The 19,230-nt window shown below is 44.7% G+C and overlaps 1 protein-coding gene across 3 annotated transcripts; it reads left to right on the top strand.

The window, feature by feature from the left end:
* The first annotated feature begins 1,233 nt into the window (after positions 1 to 1,233).
* LOC135295974 (zona pellucida sperm-binding protein 2-like) lies at positions 1,234 to 18,589 on the top strand. 3 transcript variants are annotated; one of them, XM_064411856.1, is made up of 23 exons: positions 1,234 to 1,666; positions 1,766 to 1,824; positions 1,961 to 2,053; positions 3,702 to 3,829; positions 5,189 to 5,335; positions 6,325 to 6,396; positions 7,755 to 7,922; positions 8,015 to 8,111; positions 8,953 to 9,170; positions 10,257 to 10,410; positions 11,245 to 11,453; positions 12,644 to 12,761; positions 13,611 to 13,816; positions 14,451 to 14,568; positions 14,645 to 14,811; positions 14,936 to 15,036; positions 15,127 to 15,248; positions 15,367 to 15,417; positions 15,509 to 15,692; positions 15,775 to 15,898; positions 16,983 to 17,079; positions 17,263 to 17,364; positions 17,891 to 18,586. In XM_064411856.1, the coding sequence occupies exons 1-22, from the start codon at positions 1,638 to 1,640 to the stop codon at positions 17,343 to 17,345; spliced, it is 2,745 nt and encodes a 914-aa protein (XP_064267926.1). In that variant the 5' UTR covers positions 1,234 to 1,637; the 3' UTR covers positions 17,346 to 17,364; positions 17,891 to 18,586. The 3 variants fall into 3 exon arrangements, with proteins under 3 accessions (XP_064267926.1, XP_064267925.1, XP_064267924.1); XM_064411855.1 differs by lacking the exons at positions 1,234 to 1,666; positions 1,766 to 1,824; positions 1,961 to 2,053 and having other exon boundaries at positions 3,480 to 3,829; positions 17,869 to 18,589; XM_064411854.1 differs by lacking the exons at positions 1,234 to 1,666; positions 1,766 to 1,824; positions 1,961 to 2,053 and having other exon boundaries at positions 3,481 to 3,829; positions 17,891 to 18,588.
* The last annotated feature ends 641 nt before the right edge of the window (positions 18,590 to 19,230 follow it).

Raw genomic sequence — 19,230 nt, 5'->3', positions numbered from 1 at the left:
TTGTGGCAGCTAATTGCAGTTGTGTACCTGCCCTGACAGTTGACTGTTAATTAATAAATTGCAATCATGCTCTGTCAAATATGGCTCCCTCAGACCCTGACTCACAGTATCTCGGGGAGATGCTACACGTCTCTTGGAAGTGGCTTATCAAAATTGGAACTGTTTGCTATCCAAATATACTGAAGTTTTCACTCAAAATTCAAAATCTCATTGTTGCACCACACTCATCACTGTGGTATCTGAGTACGGCCATTTCCAGCAGAATTCCAGCTCCAGCTGGATTCCATGAAGAGTCACTCGGACACAGCGTTAATGGGGCCAGGATCATGCAGCCAGTCCCGCATGGGCTCATGAGAAGTTGTGGCAGAAGCTGGACTTCAGCTCCCACTGAATGAGAAAGGGTCTTGTGGCCAAAGGACATTAATTAGGAGATTGCTAAAGCCCTGGGGCTCCACTCCAGAGCACTCACACAAGATGTGTGCCACTGTTCCCTGCTGCTGTGCAAAGTGACCCTGTCTGGCAGGGCAGTGGTGTGGGCACTGCTGTTACTGCACAGGTTTTCTGAAAGAAGAAGAAATGACACTGATTGCACTGTGTCCTGGGAGTGGATGTGCCCCCTGGATTTTGTTTATCCCACAGTGGTGTGAAGTGCACAGCAAAAACAATCTGTTCTACAGCACAGCTCTGCTTGTGCCTGTGAAACAAAGTAAGGTAAGAATGTTTGGTCAATGGCCCAAAATGGAGGCAAAAAGGAAATTGAGCTCTGGGTTGAAATGGTTAAAATGTCAACCTAAGTCTCTTGTGCTTCTCACCCTGCCCTGGCTCAGCCATGCCACACAAGCTGTATTTTTAGTTCTCCAAGCCTCTCAGCCTTTCTTTCCTGGGTCACTTGCAGTCCCAGAGAAACAACTTCCATTACGAGCAAAGACTTTCCCAGGCAAGATGCTTGGCCATTTACAGACCTGCATATGGTCTGACTGATACAGAGATATTGCAGCACTTCTGAAAACAAGATGTTTTCACCAAAACACTCTCTGATAATCAAACAAATCAAAGGGCAACCTAACTGGATCCACTAAAGCAAAACGTGCAGCTGCCAAAGTACTGCTGTTATCTCTGGCATGGCTGGGTCACTGAGACATTTCACAGAAACAAAAATGTATTTCCTGTGTAGACCCAATTAAAATACCTCTGGAGAAATGTTTCATGTGTTTTAAAGACCTGAAGCTAGAGCTACCCAACTGGCTTGTAAGGAATGAGAATACTTCCCAGGGGCTGATGGAAAGCACCAAGTCTGCTGTACTCATTACATTAGGCTCAGCAGCAGCCTCTGACCTTGCAAATATCTGGCAAGAGGGTGCTGTGCCCTCCCAGAGAGAGGGAGCTGCCTCCCCTGCTGGGAGTGAGCTCTGATAACGTTGGAGGGCACTGCAGGATTCCATCCAGGTGTCCTTCCACAGCAGAAGCCACTGGCCTCTCCTGGTCCACACACAAGGTTTGGAGAAGACAGCACAGTCTGTGAAAGGTAACCTGTACCCCTCCTCCTGGGTCTGACCAGGTTCCACCTGCACACCTGGGTCTGCTTTGCTTCTCAGGGAGAAGGGCTTTGCTGCCCATGCACAGGTCTCTGGGGACACATGGAGGCTGTGGGTCACTTGCTACACAGGTAACAAGACTTTGGTTTCCACCTCCTAATTTTCCATTTTGATATTTTATTTTTTCCTCTCTGTTCTCCCTATTATTAGTTCATGTGCTTATACTGCAGGGTCTGGCTGTTTTTCTTCCTGTTCTGGCTGGGACAAGGGAGGCGGATGGCTCCCCCAGGTTGGTGAAACATGATAAAAGCAGAGTGGGGACAGAGGCAAGGATGAGAACTCGGTTATTTTGCTCGTAACACAATGTGCCTCTTCTCTGCCCTCCAGTCCCACTGACTCATCAGCTCTATACGTGCCCCCACTAGGTTTTGTAGAGAGCAGTTGCCGCTCCAGAATTTTTTGGATGAAACTGAATAAACTCTTGCTCCAGGGAAAGTTCTTCCAGCTGGAAATCTATGGTGAGTTACAAGTGGCAGTCCCGAATAACATGAAGGCTGGGGAATCACCTAAGTGATCCCAGAGTCTGTGATCTGGATGCTGCTGCCATCTATTGATAATTGGTAACTCACCCAAGGACCCTGCAGCACGTCCTTGTCACCCTGAGCCAGCCTCTCCCTCCTCAATTTGGCCACTACCCCTGCAGAGGAGCAGAGCTGGTAGCCACAGCCACAGCCCCCTCTGCCCTGTGCAGCTATGGGGCTGGGAAAGGAGAAAGGATGGTCTGAGGGGCAAGGACTGACATTGGCTTTCATTCTTTTCTCTGCTGAGCCCTTACACATGTCTAGCAAGGAAAACAAAGGCAACATTGCAGATTGGATATGTCCTGAACAGCATAATGACAACAGCAATGTAGGCTGGGTAATACTCAGAAAACACACTCTCAATGAGGGCTGAGTGAGTGCTGCAGCAATTAAAGGACTTTGGAGGGTATCTTTAGCTCCTTCTTATTTAACATCACAACAGCATTTAAATACCACAATTCAGATTGGACAAAGGGGTTCCATTTTCTGCAGAAAACAAAAATCTTTGGGACCAAAATGAAAACCAGAAAATGTTCACATCAGATTGTAAAAAGTATGTGATTTCACCCCAAACCTAATTAATTTCTCTTGAGATCAGTGCACTCTTTTCTGGGTTATGTTTTTTTTCATTTGATTTGGAGGCAGAACTGAAAAAATCAAGTACGGAAAGGGTGTGGGCAGAAAGGATAGCATTTATGAGAGTAACTGATACTGCTGGAAAAAACAGACCAGCCTTCAGGCACAAAATGCTGTTTGTTTCTTCCAGCTCTATCAGCTGGTCTCAAAAGCTATTCCTTCTTCTTCCAAAATTATTCCCATTTATCTCCTGAGCCTATCCTGCCTGCAGGCATCCATCTACTGAAACAGCAGTTCTAGAACTGACCAACATAGAGGCATGACAGACAAATCTAGAAATTGCAGTGGCAGCTAGTTAAACCCTATCTATTTGTACAGATTCTTGTCTCTAACCCAACACTAAAATAGTTCCTTAATCAGAGGGCAGATGATTAACAAAATATGATGTTATTAATTCTACCATCATCAAGAGCTGAGCACAGCCAGTCCCTGTCCTGTCTCTTGTTGGCTCCACCATAGGCCTCACAGCACGCAGAGAGAAGCAGCAAACCTGATCAATATGTAAAAATGCCCACCCAAAACAGGTCTGTGACCACATCCTTCGAGCAGAGTGAGCAGCAGATTATCCCAACTTGATGATTTTTAGAAACAGATGGGTTTAATAGCCCATAACTCTTTCCCAGAGACCAAAATCAGGGAGGGAGGTGATGCTTCAGAGAAACTCTCCGTAATTGCACTTCAAAGTGGCAATGGCACAAGCTTCTGGATGCAAGGAAACAAGCATTGAAGTGCACATGATGTGTGTGAGCCTGAGTCATGCCAAACTGTCTCATGCAGTCCTACATATGCCAGCACAGTGTCACTAGCAGTGTCACCAGCTCCTTAGCAGCACATGTCACTGGAGAGCACCCAACCCACGAGAAGAGCTGCGTGAGAGGGCCTCAGCACCACTCTGCCCCAGGACTTGCCTGGAGCTTTACATCCCACATATCTTTTCCTTTTTTTGCAGATCCTGATTCTGGCCCTGTTCTGCTGGATGAGAAATTGGCATCTCGCTGTGGCTATGTCCTGTCAGAAGACGTGTGGGGCAATCCCGTCTTCCGCGCCTCAGCGCTCGGCTGTCACGTGGCCAATGAGGTAAGGCCCAGACACGGCTTGGAAGCAGCTCAGGCAGTACATCTTCCCCAAAAACACAAGACTGAGATAGTATATGGCATTCTAATGGCATGATTTGAGAATACTGAACTCAAGGAACTAGTGTTGGGAGTGCAGTGTGGAAATGAATAGGCAATGGCTCTCTGCTGTGAGGTTTGCTCAGTGTGACTGACATGGGATTTCCTCTCTCCATGGAATGACACTTATCCTAATGCTGCTGAGTAGCTGCCAGTTCTCAAGCATATCCTTGTAGCTGCTGATTTGCCAGAGAGTTTCTTGAAAGGCTCTCTGGAAAGAAGTAGGCATCTGCTTGAAAAAGCAATGTTTGCAGTGCGATTCTGGCAGATCATTTCCTGGCTTAATTTGTGTGGTAATGTGCCTGTTAACACATGCCTAGGAACGTAGATCACACACATCTATTAGACCCAGATTTGCCTCACGTAACTTTAGCCATCTAAAAGATAATGTCTAGTCTAAACTAGTTGTTTGCTCTTCCACAATAGTCAATGGAGAAAAGCAGGCATCTCCAGAAGGTGATTCACCCCTTCCAAAAATACGTGTAAAAGTGTAGCCTGGATTTCTAATTTCTAAATATTAGTTGAGATGAAATATACCGAGAACCAGAACAAATCAGAGTAGAAACTTCATTGCTTGTCCATGTTTAGTCTGGTTGGTCCTGGAAGCCCCACAGAAAAAATATGGTAAAACTTTATAGGCAGAGTTAGCTAACAAAAACGGGGGTGTACAGTGTGCTGTGCGATGACCTGGATTTCCAGGCTGGAAATTTCTCTGTAAAGGGTTTGCCTTCTTCTGTAGAAAAATACACATATATGTCAGATAGAAGGACAGTCCATGGCTTTGTGTGTGGATTCTGGGGAGCTGAAGAACCAAAAGGATTTTTTTTACTGGACTTAGTCTAGTATTAAATATTAAATAGCATTGCAGGTTTGGTCTGAACTACTTAGATCAAAACAAAAGTTCCAGTACTTTCTCTGTGTGGAGACACACAGAGTCACAAAGAGGAGAAACATGAATTTCACAGCAAGGTAGGTCAGGTCTGCCCTTGACCAGCTGCTCCTTTACAGTGTGGCAAGAACAGAGCTGAGATAGAGTCTGAGGCAAAGGCTGTGAGTGCTGAGGCAATGTCCCTGGCTCAGTAAGACCCTGCACACAAACCATTTCAGACAGGGTGGTATGTTGTAGGAGCTGTTACTGCAGTTCTCAAGCTGTTCTCATCATTATAAAACGCTCTCAGAAACAGAACACTGGGCTGCATGGTCCCATGGAGCCACTCCTGGAACCTTCCACACCATCTGCTGAATTGCCAGTTTTTCTTCCCAGGCAGATGAGCTGTTTTCACTGACTGTGAACATCAAGGTCTCCTCATTTTCAAGCATGAGGGCAGCTGTCACCTATACCTACCCCATGTACTGCTCCTATGCATCCTGGGCTTCAAGAGAAATTGTGTGTGAAGAAAACTACATGGAGGTAAAAACCTTCCCACTGAAGGCAAGGCTACATCCAAGCTCCCTGCCAGGCACAGCAACCTCCAGAAATTCCTGTCAGAAGTTGATTGTACCCCATGTACCAGGCATAATAGAAACCTGCTGATATTTAGCAGAGTGTGTAACTGTAGATCTGATTAGTAACACATTTGCATGCCATAAATATTTTGTATGCAGTGAAACTCAGTTAACTGTACAGATGAATTAAGGCAAGCCTCTGCAAGCAAATCAACAAGAGGCTTAAGGCCAAGCTCTTAAGCTCATGAGAGTCACTCTTGGTCATAAAGTGCTGCAGCAGTGAGAATGTCATCTTCATATCTGAAATAATAAAACCTAGAGTTTGCAGAGCTGCATCTCTGCTGAATCACACAACCCACAGGACATGACTGTGAGACAGGAGCTGCCTCCTTCCAGGTGTGCAATTGGGCTGCTTGACCTGCTGCCATGACCTCCACACCAATGTAGAAATGAGGCAGCAAACAATCCAAATTTCATTGCTTTCTGTGCATGCCTGCAAGAGGCAGGAGAAAGAAAGCATATTTCTCCTGTCAGAACCCAAGGCTGTGCAGGCATGTCTGGGTGTTGCAACACAATTAAACCATGGTACAGGTGTCTTCTGACTCTCCTGTTTCCTTGCCTCACTCTGCAGCACATGTGGGAAGGATTTACACCACAGCACCTGCCTTAGGTGGTGGGGATCCTGCATTTTCAGGTTTTCAGCCTGCATGGGAAGAGAGAACCAATCATGTTAATGCCAATAACCTGCTTTCCTACACCTTCAGTGGAGAGACCCAGGCCAATGAACTTTCATTTTAAGGCCACAAAAAGTACTGCTATCAAGAACCTCCATGGAAACACTTTAATTACCTCCAATGAATGCAAACTGCTAAATCCTGATAGATGCTGTTCCCCATGCCTGTAATAATACTGAATTTGCTCCCATTGCTCCCAAAGAATCTCCTGTGTCCCCAGGTGTCAGTGAAGACTGATGTCCCAGCAGTTTCAAATGACTACACCGTAGCATGGATGTCAGCACTGCCAGAGGTATGAAGGGGAGTCTCTCCTAACAGTTCTTAGCCTGCCTCTTCTCTCTGCTCTTATGAGTCATTCTTGGGGCATAGCTCCATCTCAGACAAAAAAAAGGGAGATGACAAATTTGCCGTCAAGTACTGAAAACCTCACAAGTATTTTTAGACCTCTAGACTGCAAAAAGATATTTAGGTGGGAGAATAGAGTCATACACTTGTTCCATTAGTGGAAATTGAGTTCAAGACAAACAAAGGTAGGTGGTTCTTCACACAATGGGTAGTGAAACTGTCAAACTCATCACCAAAAGATGTTGTGGCTGCTAAAAGCTTACTTGATCGCAAGGAAAGTCTGGAAAAGTTGACTGAAGAGAAATCCAATAAGACATACAAAATACAAAGAAGGTACAGATAGCTCAGGAGTCACTGAGATGAAAAATATTTGAGACTGGAAAGAATGAGTGGGAAATTATGACAGGAGCATCTATCTTATGAGGAAAAGCTGAGGGAGTTGGGCCTGTTTAGATTGGGAAAGATTAGGAGAGGATCTTAGTACACAAGTATCTGAAGGAAGGGTGTCAAGAGGATGGAGACAGGTTCTCCTTAGTGGTGCCCAGCAGTAGGACAAGAGAGCAGACAGAAACTGATCCACTGGAAGTTCCACATGAATGTGAGGAAGAATGAAATAGATTGCCCAGAGAAGGTATGGAGTCTCATCTGGAGAAATTCAAAAGCTGCCTGGACACAATCCTGAGTACCACGCTCATGGGAAAGCTGCTTAAGCAGGGAGGTTGTGCTAGATGGCCTCCAGTGGCTCCTTCCTTAACCATTCTGTGATTCTGTCAAATACATATGCTTGTCCCATGTTTCTCATGTCTTTCTTGCTCCTGATGCCCATTTTCCTTTTGACTGTGCTCCCATATGGCCATCACTGCAGGGGACTGTGTTCTAGGCCAGTACAGGCATTGCTCTCTTCTTGTCTTTAACACAGCATGGCTAGACACTATCAATGGTAGTCTGTCATTTGGTGCCTGGACTGCTCCAGCAGTCAACAGACATGGGGACAATCAGTTTCTTAAAAACACAGATATTTTGTCCACAGTGGATTTGTACAAGGCCACCTGTCTACATTTCTTCCAGGATTGCTAGAAGAGTATCCCTAAAGATGCCTTAAAGAGCTCTAGAATTCCATATTCATATTCATATTCATATATATACATATATATCTCAAGGGCATTTCTTGCCTGAGATGAGGTCCTAGTATCATTCCAGTTACTCCCACTTCTAACAGGAAAACAGGCACTACAGTATCACCATTCAGCTTTTTAAGAGACTTTAGTAGACATAGAACTGATATAGCTCATCTCTCTCTTGCAGACTCAAAATGTTGCATACCAGCAATGGCAACTGATGTTTGTTTCTCCATCAGGGAGAAAGAGAATAACAGTAAGTGATGCAGTAAAACTGGGCTACAGCTTCAATAACAGCCTGTCCCGAGTGTACCTGCGAGCACCCTACCACAGCAACGAGTCTGATGTCAGCGTGGTGAGTTGCTGATCCCAGCCAGACACAAAGCCCTGCTGTTCCCACTGCCTCTCCAGAACATCAGCTCTCTTTTTCTGCCTGGGCTCAAACAGGTCAGTGGTGTAAATATGAACATGATCACTTCCACTTCCATGTACAGGCAGCGGTGGCTGCTTTTGCTGATTGACACAACGGTCTCCTGTCCTGTTGGTAAGGATCTCTTCCTTCTGCACGAAAAATAACCACCAAAGGAGGTAGTAGAAAACACAGTCTTCCCATTCTCACTAAGAGAAGAGGTTCACAAGCTTCCCTCAGGGCAACATGAGCTAAGAGTCTGTGGCTTTAGTCCTGGACAAACACAGTCCCTGCTGTGACACTACATTATTTGTGTTCCCAGTGCAGTGTCGTGTCTCTGGTTTCTCAAATCCCCACATTAGATGCAGGGAACTGGAAACAAGCAAAACTATAGAAGAGCCAGGGAGCCTCCCCTGGACTAATCCCACAACCTTGGTTCTTTCTTTTTCCATATTATTCCATGCAAGGCATGCTGCTCTGCATCCTTGAAACTCACATAATCCTTTTCTCTGGAGAGGCAGGACTGGCTTTTTCCAGAGAAGTCGTGGCTGCACCTGGCTCTCATGGCCATTAATAATCTCACAAAGATTTTCAATGTGAACAAGTGATGAGGAAGCACAAGGTTTTAAGTTGATGAGACCTTGAAGCCAATATTTCAAGAAGGTCCAAACAGGTTGCTCTGTGCCCTCTTCCTTCTGCCAGTAAACCCTGGGACAACAGAGCAGGTAGCTGGGAGCACAGCTGCCAGTTCTTCTGAATAAATTAATTATTCACCTGAAACTGGTGATTCAGGTCTGCCTGGAGTGCCAGGGTCTCTGTGACAAAATAGCCATCATTTGGCTGATATCCTACAAGGTGTTGCATCAGTGAAAACTGTAGAGACATCCTGGTGAAATGGAATCAGGGAAAGGCAGAGACAGGACTGAGTGGTAACTCCAATTGCCCCTTCTCTGGAACTGTCTGTCTAACTCCACAGATGGCATCAGCTTCACCGATACCACGCTAACATGGACTGTGCCAAGAGTTATCCCCACACTAGTGGTCCAGGAATCCACCTTTCTGTCTAAAAGCATTGTAATGGGAGTGGATGATCAAGTCATAGTGAATCCAGAGAAGATGAACTACCTACTGGAGTACAACGAGACACACATCAGAATAACCATCCCTACTGGAGCAGAAGGAGGCAAGCTAGAGGTTAGTGGCACACCTGGCACACACAAATGCATTTGAGGGTCTGTACTACAGATGTTTCCAAATCATGATAAATCCAAATGCTGATTGACTGCTGCTAAAAATTTGCAGATACAATAAATATTTGAAGAGCTAGATGCTTCTCTAAGTAAGTGCTTTGAAAGCACTTACTCAGAAACTAGGAATTTATAATGACAAAACATGGTAGAAGCAAGAGGCTGCCTTTTGTTAATCATCTATAAGGCATACTAATACATTAAGAGTGAAGGGATTTCTGGACATTGGAATTTAATTGTCTGTGTTGTTCAATAATGAAACTAGTCCTGGTAAACTTCTTGCCTGACTCAATGAGTAATTTCCCTGCCAATTTCCAAGACAGCATGATTTAGCAAGGGACAGGTTCTCTGCATGTTGTTGGGGTGCAGTCACCTGCTTTGAACATAGTTTATTCCTCATCAATATATAATTTACAGATACAGAGGCAATGTCAAAAGGAATGTTCAGTAGAACAGAAGAGAATAGTTTGGGCTGAAATGCATTTTTAAAGACAATTTACTCCAGACTCCACTGCCATGGGCAGAAACATCATTCACTAGATCAAGTTGCTCACAACTCCACACAACTTGAACAACTAGAAAGGAGTTGGCAATATTCCTACAAGATGGCACTGGTGTGATTTTTACTTATCCCCTTCAGGAGTTCCCTATTTGTGTAACAGACAGAACAAGAGATATGACTGGTAATCCAGGGATGGTAAAAAAAAAAAATAAATTAAAAAAACCAAACCAAAACAAAAAAAAAAAAAAAACCACAAAAAAACCCCAAAAACAAACGTGGTGATGTGCTTAAACTTAATGAGGACACCCCTGATACTTCCTTGTTAAAGATCTCAGCAGTATCTGAGCCACACATGGACCAGACTAATGGGCCAAGCTACCAAACAAATAAGCAAAATCTCCTAGCAAAATCCATCCTAGGCTGTACTAGAATACCATTTGCTCTTCCTAGTGTGAGAATTTTAACCATATTCAGTCAAATCTTCATTAAGCTACTGAGAATTAAGACTTAATCACACATTTTACCTCCTAGAGCTCCATATCTGGTGGTGTCTATGGAGTCATTTACTGCATTAACCTGTTTCTGGAGCACACGTGGATGGATGCAGACTGGCAAACCACGAAGTACACAATCATCAAATCCATCACCACACCTTTCAGGCCACAAATACCAACTGTTACCAACAGTAAGTCTTTCCTCTCATTGACCCTTACCAATCTTCTGCTGTGCTGTACATTGCTCCAGCCAACCTGTGCCACACATCTTCATTCACCAGAATGTTCTCAACTCCCACCTACAATTTTCTAGGCAAAGTCAAGATTCAAGTATTATATTCAAACAAACAAACAAAAAAATACCCCAAACCCCTTTAGTCTTAACTTATAAGTTGCTGATAAAAATGTAAACATTCCTTTCATGTTAATACCTGGATTTTTCCAGTGAGCACCGGAATAAAGATGTGGTGGTGTGCAGTTATCACACTGGGAAGCACTGTCTGAGGACAGCAGTCATTGATGGTATTTTCTCCCCCAGACTGCCTGCATTTGATACCTTAGGAGCATACTGAAATCATTGTGCCACCCAGTGCTGCAGTCATGGTTTTTAAATTTTATTTCCTGATGCATTAAAGCACCAATGATTCTTGGAATTGTCTGGATAAGTGATATAAAAAGAAAAAGGAGCCTCTTACCATACATTATGATAACTTTATCAAATTTTATGTAGCTGAACTAGATTCTAGATTTCTTTAAAGGTATTGCACATCATAGTGCACCTCTAGAAAGTCATTGAACCCACTTTCTATAAAGTTCTATGTATTTGTTGTTAATCCCCTGCAGCTTGAAGCAATTCTCATGTACTCAAGAGTATTTCAGATCTGACTAGAACACAAACACTCATTAATCAGAGCCATTAAAGAGATGGCTGTTGGCGAAGTTTCCTGGAATTTGAATGGGAGGCCACCCCAACGTCTTCCTTATTTGATCCACATCAGCAGTAATTTGATGCTCTCTCCCTGCAGACACTGTGCCAGAGGAACGGCTATTTAATCTTGCATTTGGACACTTTCTTCCCGATGTCTCTCTGGTGGCAATCACAGTAGGAAATGTGCCATTTTCCCTGAGGGAAGCACAGCACCACGGCTTCAAGATTTATGAAACTCCCTTTTCTAATGGAACAAAAGCATTTATCCTGGAAGTCTCTTTTGATGATCCATATGTTCTGAAAGAGGTAGGATACAGCAGGTCACTTCAGCAGCAGAGTGGAGGAGGTGGGGCAGTCCCTTTGCAGAGGAGGGTCCAGCTTTTATTAACCAACAACAGTTCCTTGACCATAAAGGTGTCAATGAGTCTGAGATCATCTGAGTTAAGATTAGAGGTTTTTATGTCCCCACCTTTCTCTCCACAGATCTCTAGGAGATCAGTATCAAGTGTAATTAGATGGGGTGAAATGTTTCTTCCTGTAGTGCCTGTCAGCATGGCTAATGTCCGAGTGCACACACAACAGGAAGAGCTTTGTCAAGTCTCTATTAGATTCTGCCCTTTGAAACAGGAGTGTCTTGGAAAAATAAATCAATTATTGCAGTGCTGGCAAACACCAATTTCAAAAATCCAGTAACTCCTGAACCCACTGTTTGACTGCTGGCACAGGCCATGCCCTATGCAAGCATGCTACAGCAGGCTCAGGGTACTCTAAATGTAATTTTGTTAAGCTTCAGACCATTTGTAATCTAAATATTTGTAAAAGGTATATACTCACAGAGAGATTTCAACCTCTCATTTCAGTGGGAGGATGCATAACTGCAAGTCCTCTACCACTCTCAACCAAACCACGAAAGGGCTGTGATGCTGTTACAAGGAACAACATTGTGAACGCACAGAATTTGTGCAGATAGTTTTCAGCCTGCAGTCAAACCACAGTCAAATTGCATTAAGGATCAAAGGAAGAAAAGAAAAATCTAGAAGTATTTATTTCAGGTTGAACACCAGGTGTTTCTTTGGGAGCACTTTCAGTGAAGGAAAAGAGGATACTGAGAGGGATCTCTCACAGCATCTCCTCACACCTTCTGTTCAATCGATTACTTACTCTCCTGGTTTCAGCCCACACTCTGAGTAAAGAAGAATAAGGATTTGGACCTGGATCTCTCTCTATGAGCTCTTTTACTATTGGGCTACAGAGGAACCACCACTGTGTTCACTTCTCTCTTCATTTTCTGAAAAGGCACAACATTCTCCACGTTTATGTTTGGCTGAAAGAGCTGCTGAATCCAGGCCAGATTTCTGAATAGCTTTAGGCCAGCTGAAGCGATGCTTTTGGAGCCTGAGGAGAGGAGGGTGTTGGAATAATTATTTAGTGTTGTTCAGAATATACATGCCTGCCTATTCTGAAAGCTGCTGCAGCTTTACTCCTCTCTCTTTCAGTATGTGAATAGAAATGAAACAAAATACACCCTCCTGGTCAACTACACCCTTAGCGTGGGTCCGGAGATGACACTGTACTATCACTCAGCAGAGGTGGAGTGTGTGATTGCTGATATTGGTAAGCTTTCTCCTGACATTAACTGGTTTGCATCAACAGCACGGCTGTCATTTAATTCAGTGAGACCATCAGAGTGAGGGTGAGAGCTTTGGGGAAAACCCCACCCCTGCACAGCTCATTGTTGGTAACAGCCAATTTGCTGCTCCACTGATGGCAGCTCTTCTGCATACTGGCAAGACAGTCTGCCCTCGAGACACTGAGAGCAATAAAACAAGTGTGTAGAAGAAGTTGGCTTGCAAACTTCAGTGTGAACAAGATGCCTCAGAATATGAACATACATCTACTGGCAAAACTTTCAGACATTGCTACAAGTTTCAGTTTGTCCTCAAACACAATTCTGCCTGCACATCCAGGGCAGAATTTAACTGACTCAAAAAACATTGCTGTAATCTCCAAAGACAGCATTTCTATAAGGAGAAATTATCCACTAAGAGCTGTACATAGCAGGTTGCTGAAACAGTCAGGTCTCTTTGGTATTTCCTCAAATTTATTAGACTTTTCCATGCTGCAAAGATGTCAATCTCCTCACTGTCCTATTTTATCTCTGAAATAGCTCTTGGTTCAGCTCAAAGACTGATCAAAAAAATGTATTTACATACATAGCTCAGCTTGCCTTACTGAAACAGGGAACAGTCCTGGAAGCAAGCTGGCAGCCACTGCTGGAGCAGGACTCCCCTCCTCAATGTCCGCTGCTGCACCCCTTACAACACAGCCAAGCCCTGCAGACAGTGCCAGCACGCACCTTGCTGCTGGGGTTTCTCACCTGCGACAGAAATCCCTGCCTGGGCCAAACCTCAGCACTCAAACCTTCCTTCATTGCTAACTCTTCATCCCAACTTCTTCCCGCAGAAGTACCCGAAGCAGTTGGTTCCTGTGATGAGGAAAACCTGTATCTAACCCTGCCCACTTTTGGCTTGCACCAGTACTGGGAGCTGTACCTTGGTAACAAGCTCCTGAACCGGCACCTTGCCCTCACCAATGGGTACCTTGCAGCCACCAACTCCACACACCTGATCTTGCAAATACCTCTGTTTGCTGGGGGACTCACCTATGAGGTACAGGAGCTGTTCAGCAATGCCCTTTCTAAAGCACATAGGGCTGTTTGCTCCCACAGAGTTCTACAGACACAGTAGTGCTGTGGTATTGCACACATTGGAAAACCTCCAGAGGGAAGGACTCTGAGACAGAGCAAGTAGGATAAGAGGCATTAGACATGGACCCTTATGGTAATGCCATGTATTGTGCAATCTGCAGTCCACACTTGTCTCTAAAAGATATGCACCAAGTCTTCAAAAACAAACTCCTCAGTGTTTTTAGTAAGATGAGGCAAAATGTCCCATCTGCACTGAGCCAGAAACAATATTTCAATATATCTTTTATGAAAGAAGCTCTTTTAAAGGAAATTTTGCAGAAAATTAAGGACATGGCAGGGGAAAATTGATGCTGTAATAATTTGAGCTATTCTACAATAATCAGCCCAAATTTATCCCTGTGACAGTGACTGATAAATTCATACAAGAAAACTTGTACTTGTAGTTCTGCTCCCATGTTGCTTCAGGCTTGAGCCTTCACACTGATTTAACTCTTGTGACTTGTTAGTATTCAAGTGGCACAAGCTATGGAGCAGAACTTGGTACATGTGGATGATGTACAGGAGATAACAGACCTCTTCCATCTCCTCCTTCACAGGAAGTGTCCTTTCAGAAAATCAAAGCAAGGTTTGATGTTGCCCTAAGGAAAGTGAGAACTATGGAGACCTTACAGATGTTCTCCGTTAGCTGCAGTTTTAATTCTTCAGCATTTATAAGTAAGTTATGCAACTGATCAATCAATAAAAAGATGTGATTCTTTCTTGAGCTGATAACCAACTCTGTCTTTCTCAGTATGCCACCCAGATGGTACCATAATGGTATCTGCCCAAATGAAGACAGTTCCTGCCATTGACATGAGTAAAACCAAGCTCAGGGACAGCTCCTGCAAGCCTAAGGAGTATAATGAAGCCCATGCCTTCTTCAAGTTCCATGTCACTACCTGTGGCACTTCAGTAAGGGTAAGTCCATGGCCAGAGCAGATACTCCTGCTGGAACTCTCTGCCTCTCCTGCATTTTCCCTTTTGATCCCCTGCCCCAGCTCCTGAGAAGAGTCAATTTACAATGAGCTTCCCACATGCACAGTTTGAAGGTGACCACATTATTTATGAGAATGAAATCTCTTATGAGAAAGAGACTCTTCCAGGACAGAGCACACCAACAATCACAAGAGATCCAGACTACAGGTAGGAGCTGCTGCTCACTGACGCTGCTCATTTCCGTACAGCTGCTGGGAAATAGATGTGAACACAAAATTGCTGTTTCTTCTACTCTAGACTAACAGTCTTGTGCTATTACCAAGCAAAAGAGACCCTAGTGCTCAGTGCCTTCTCCAGGGACCTGGCCACATCCCCTCCCTTTGGCTCTGGGACCATGTTTCCACATTCAAATACTGCAGGTGTGCAATTCCCTTCCTCCATTTTTAAACCTCTCTGACTCTTTCCATCCTAAGTTCCCTTATTAAGACATGCCTTACTTTCACCTAAAGAACCTCACTAACATTTCCTTCTCTGCAGCTTACAGAAGGGTAAGACAAGCTCTGAATGTAGTTTCAAGAGTGTCCAAAGGTAAATCTCCTCCTATGGAAATCAAAGAATGTCCAAGTATGTTTTAGTTTAAATAATATTAAACAATAAAATCCCCTGACATTTTCTCGAGATGAATCCTTCATGGAGTTCTATGGGCCCAGCATGGCAATTCTCAAACAACCCATGGAGCCTGTGTTTCTTGAGGTGGAGCTGAAGGACGAGAGCCCCAGTGTCGAGTTATACCTGGAAAACTGCTGGGTAGCCACATCTCCAGACTTCAACAGCACCCCAAGATGGAACATCACTGTGGATGGGCAAGTCGTATTAAATTTACAATGAACTCATCAGCAAAGCCCTAATTTCTACTTATATCTCTTGGTCTTTCCTCTCAAACAGGTGTGAGATGAATGGCAGTGAGTTTGCTGCAGAGTTCTGCCCAGTGCCTGTTAGCGCCAGGGTGAGACACCCTCCTCACTTTAAAAGGCTGGCAGTAAGGACCCTGGCACAGCAACTGGAACAGGTAGGATTGAGTGAAAGGCTCAGCTCCCACTCATGGACCCTATCTGGAAGTCTGGATGATGCTCTTAGTCATGTGGTTTAGTTGGAGGTAGCAAGGAGCAGGAAGTTGGACTTGATGATCCATATGGATCCCTTCTAACCTCAGATATTCTGTTACTTTATGCTTTGAGAAATAGATTTAGGCACCTCACAGACTTAAACCCTAGCCCACATTCAACTCAACTACCCTGACTGGTGCACAGCTTTAGTTCAGTTCTCTTCTTAAATCTTCTCTGCCACCTAGCTGACTTGAGATTGGACAGGCTGGAGTAAACAAAAGAATTTGGTATGTAAATATGATTTTTATATAGTGATTCTGGCTTTGTGTAGGATCAGATTAGTATCACTTCAGCTCAAAATGTCTAGAGGAGAAAAATCAACTTATATGTCCCAATATTCACATGAAGTTCAGTTCTGCTGTCTCCCATCTGTCCTAGCCAGTCATCCATCTCCTCAGGTGTCAGAGAAGCAGAGACATGTGGGTTTGGTCTTAAAGTCTGAGATCCTATTCTCCTCTAAGGACTAAGGAGAGCAGAGAAAAACCCAGGACAGTAACCTGAGGGTACTTTGCTCCTTGTGCATCCAGCTGAGTGAGCTGCCTGTCCTGACACGTACTGATACCAGCCATGGTGTGTTCACCCTGCCTGGGCAGCTCAAGTAACTGCATTGTTATTTACTCAGCCTTTCATAGGCACCTCAACTCTTGAACTTGCTAGAAATGAACATGATGCAATTCTGGCTTGTGCTGCTTCCTAAGTGTGCAGCTGCAGCAGGCACCAGATTGAGTTTATGTCTAGTTTTGCTACACTGCAGCATGTGAGTGAATTTTAACTTCTCCCATCCCAGCCTCTCAGTTACCAAACTGCCTGAGGGCTTCCTTGACACCAACTTTAAATTCAAGGCAGGTTCAGCTAGAAGGTGCCACATGGAGGTATCCAGAGAAGCATAAGTCTAATCAGATGTAGTTTCTGCAAAAGGCAAGGACAAAATAATGCTCTGCAAAGTGAGATTTGATATGGATCAAGTTGCATTTTTCTTCTTTTCAGATGTATGTGCACTGTTTGGTGGCAGCATGCTCTCCTACCATCAAACAACCTGGCAGCACCTGCAGAGGACAGTGCAGCTCAAGCAGGGAGAGGAAGGGTAGGTTGTGGAGGAGGAAAAGAACCATTGCAATGAACCCCTGACCTGATGTTTCTCAGAGATTTAGGAGCTCTGACTTTGGCATCTGTAATGCCACGAGCATGGACTGTAAACATGGATGCCACCTTTAAGCATGTATGCGTTCCTTAAAAACTACACAAACACACTGTGTATCGTTCTCAGGCTTTCCAGGTCACCCTTCTGACAGTCTCCAGGGCTATGTACTTGCTGGACCAGTATGGATTGTTGCTCCAGATCGAAGATGACACACATAAACTGAATTTGGTAAGAACACCAGGCCCTGTGTGCTCTCCCCAAGAGGTCACCATGCTTTGTAACACAAGCGATGCAGAGCCTGTCCTCCAGGACCTCAAAAATAAAAGTTCTGGGACAAGAACAGGGAATGGAGATGGTTTACAGTCCCATGGTCTCAGCTTGAGCCCATGAGAGAGGGAGGAAGGAGAGCTCCTTGCCAAGCCAAACACAGCTGGTGTGGCTCTGGAGCAGATGCCAGCAGCAGAGCAGGGCATGCTGGACTTGGGCCATAGCAGGCAGTTTTGGAGCCAGGTATTATTTCAACAGGTTTTCAACAGGACTGCCCCCAGTCTGAGAGAAAACAGATCCAAAATTTTAGAAACAAACACTAAGGCACTAAGGCACGCTGCCATATTCCAAATGCTTTTGAATGGTTCAAATCCTCCAGAGAGCAAGGTTTCTCCTATAGCTTCATCCACCCTTGGACAACCAGAGCTGCTGAGCTCTGTGCTCCAGCATCACTCCTCACTTCAGCCTCTGTGTGTGTCTCCAACAGCACCTGAAGGCTCTGCTGTGCCGGCTGCTTTCCAAATGGTGCCACTGGACACAGGAGCTACTGCTTCCAGGAACCACCAGAACTATTTGCATGAAGCTTAAAGACCAGATGGTGGGACAGCACTGGAAAGTTCTTGAGTCTACTAACAGGATCAGTAAATCTGGCAACCTATTGCCTCTCTGAAGTGGCTACAGAAGAAAACTTAGCAGAAAACGACCCAAGGCAGCAAAATAACACTTTGTGTCTCTTCCAGATGCTCAACTATGGACTTGCAGATCACTAAAATTATTCCAGCCCTAATTATGGCTGCTTCTTGTAATACTTCATAAAGTGACTGCCAATCCTCCCATCTGAATGTAAAGTGCAAATCTGAAAAGTCAAATAAAAATACATCAGAGCAATGTAAGCACAGAACATCTCCTTGCTAATGTGCAAGAGCAGCCATCTGCTGTACCAACGCTGGCTTCAGAGAGCCAAGCAATCGCTGCCAGCGCCCCTCCAGCTTGCAACACTAGGGCACAGGCTTCTTCCCACTAATGCACAGCTTTGTCTGTATCGTGACATCAACCTGACCTTCCTGGAAACCTGTTAGTTCCTCATTTTCCTCTCGCTTGTCCCTGTAAAGAAAAAGCTAACTCTATAAAATGTGAGAAAATGGATACTGTAGTATGAGCAAAAATGACACCTGGTATTTTTTGTTTCTGTGCATATGGAAAGGTTGCTTTTTTTCTTTTAATTCTTATTAATTTTTTTGAGATCAAGTACAAACCTGACACATGACCACCTGTTATCACCCTCAGGATGTGTCTACAGTGTACCTGCAGGTGTGGCTGCGGCACATGTAGAAGTTCACCAGCAGTGCAGAGGGGGCAGATGGCACACTCGTGCTGACAGCACACTCGTGTGCAGTCTCCAGAGGGTTTCCCAGCTCCTGCAGCCCCTGCCTCCCCAACCTGCCTGGTCAGAGCACACACGTGGCCCACTTCCCAAAAGCTGCAGTCCTGCCTGAGACGATTGCTGAATAGATGCCCTGTTACAGCTGTACCTGCTGAAGGAGTAAGATCTGTGAAAAGGAATGGGAGGGTGCTGTGACCCCAGCCCCCCCAGCAGCTGCCTGGGTGCTGCCTTCCTCTGCTGCATGAGCAGTGCACTCTGCTGTCCACAGCCCACACTGCAGAGCCCAGCAAGTGACTGCATTTGCCATGCATGCATTTGCCAGGACAGCACACTCCCTGTTTTTAACAGCAGCAGCAAATTTTTAAGTTTAGGTTAACTTTCTGTTAATCTGAAAAGCAGTCCTCTAGAAATCTGTAGACTGGGATGAAGGGAAAATAATAATG

The sequence above is a fragment of the Passer domesticus genome, chromosome 3 (assembly GCF_036417665.1).
Source record: "Passer domesticus isolate bPasDom1 chromosome 3, bPasDom1.hap1, whole genome shotgun sequence".
Lineage (NCBI taxonomy): Eukaryota > Metazoa > Chordata > Aves > Passeriformes > Passeridae > Passer > Passer domesticus.
Note: the sequence above shows the minus strand (reverse complement) of the source record. Positions and strands in the feature narration are given on the sequence as shown.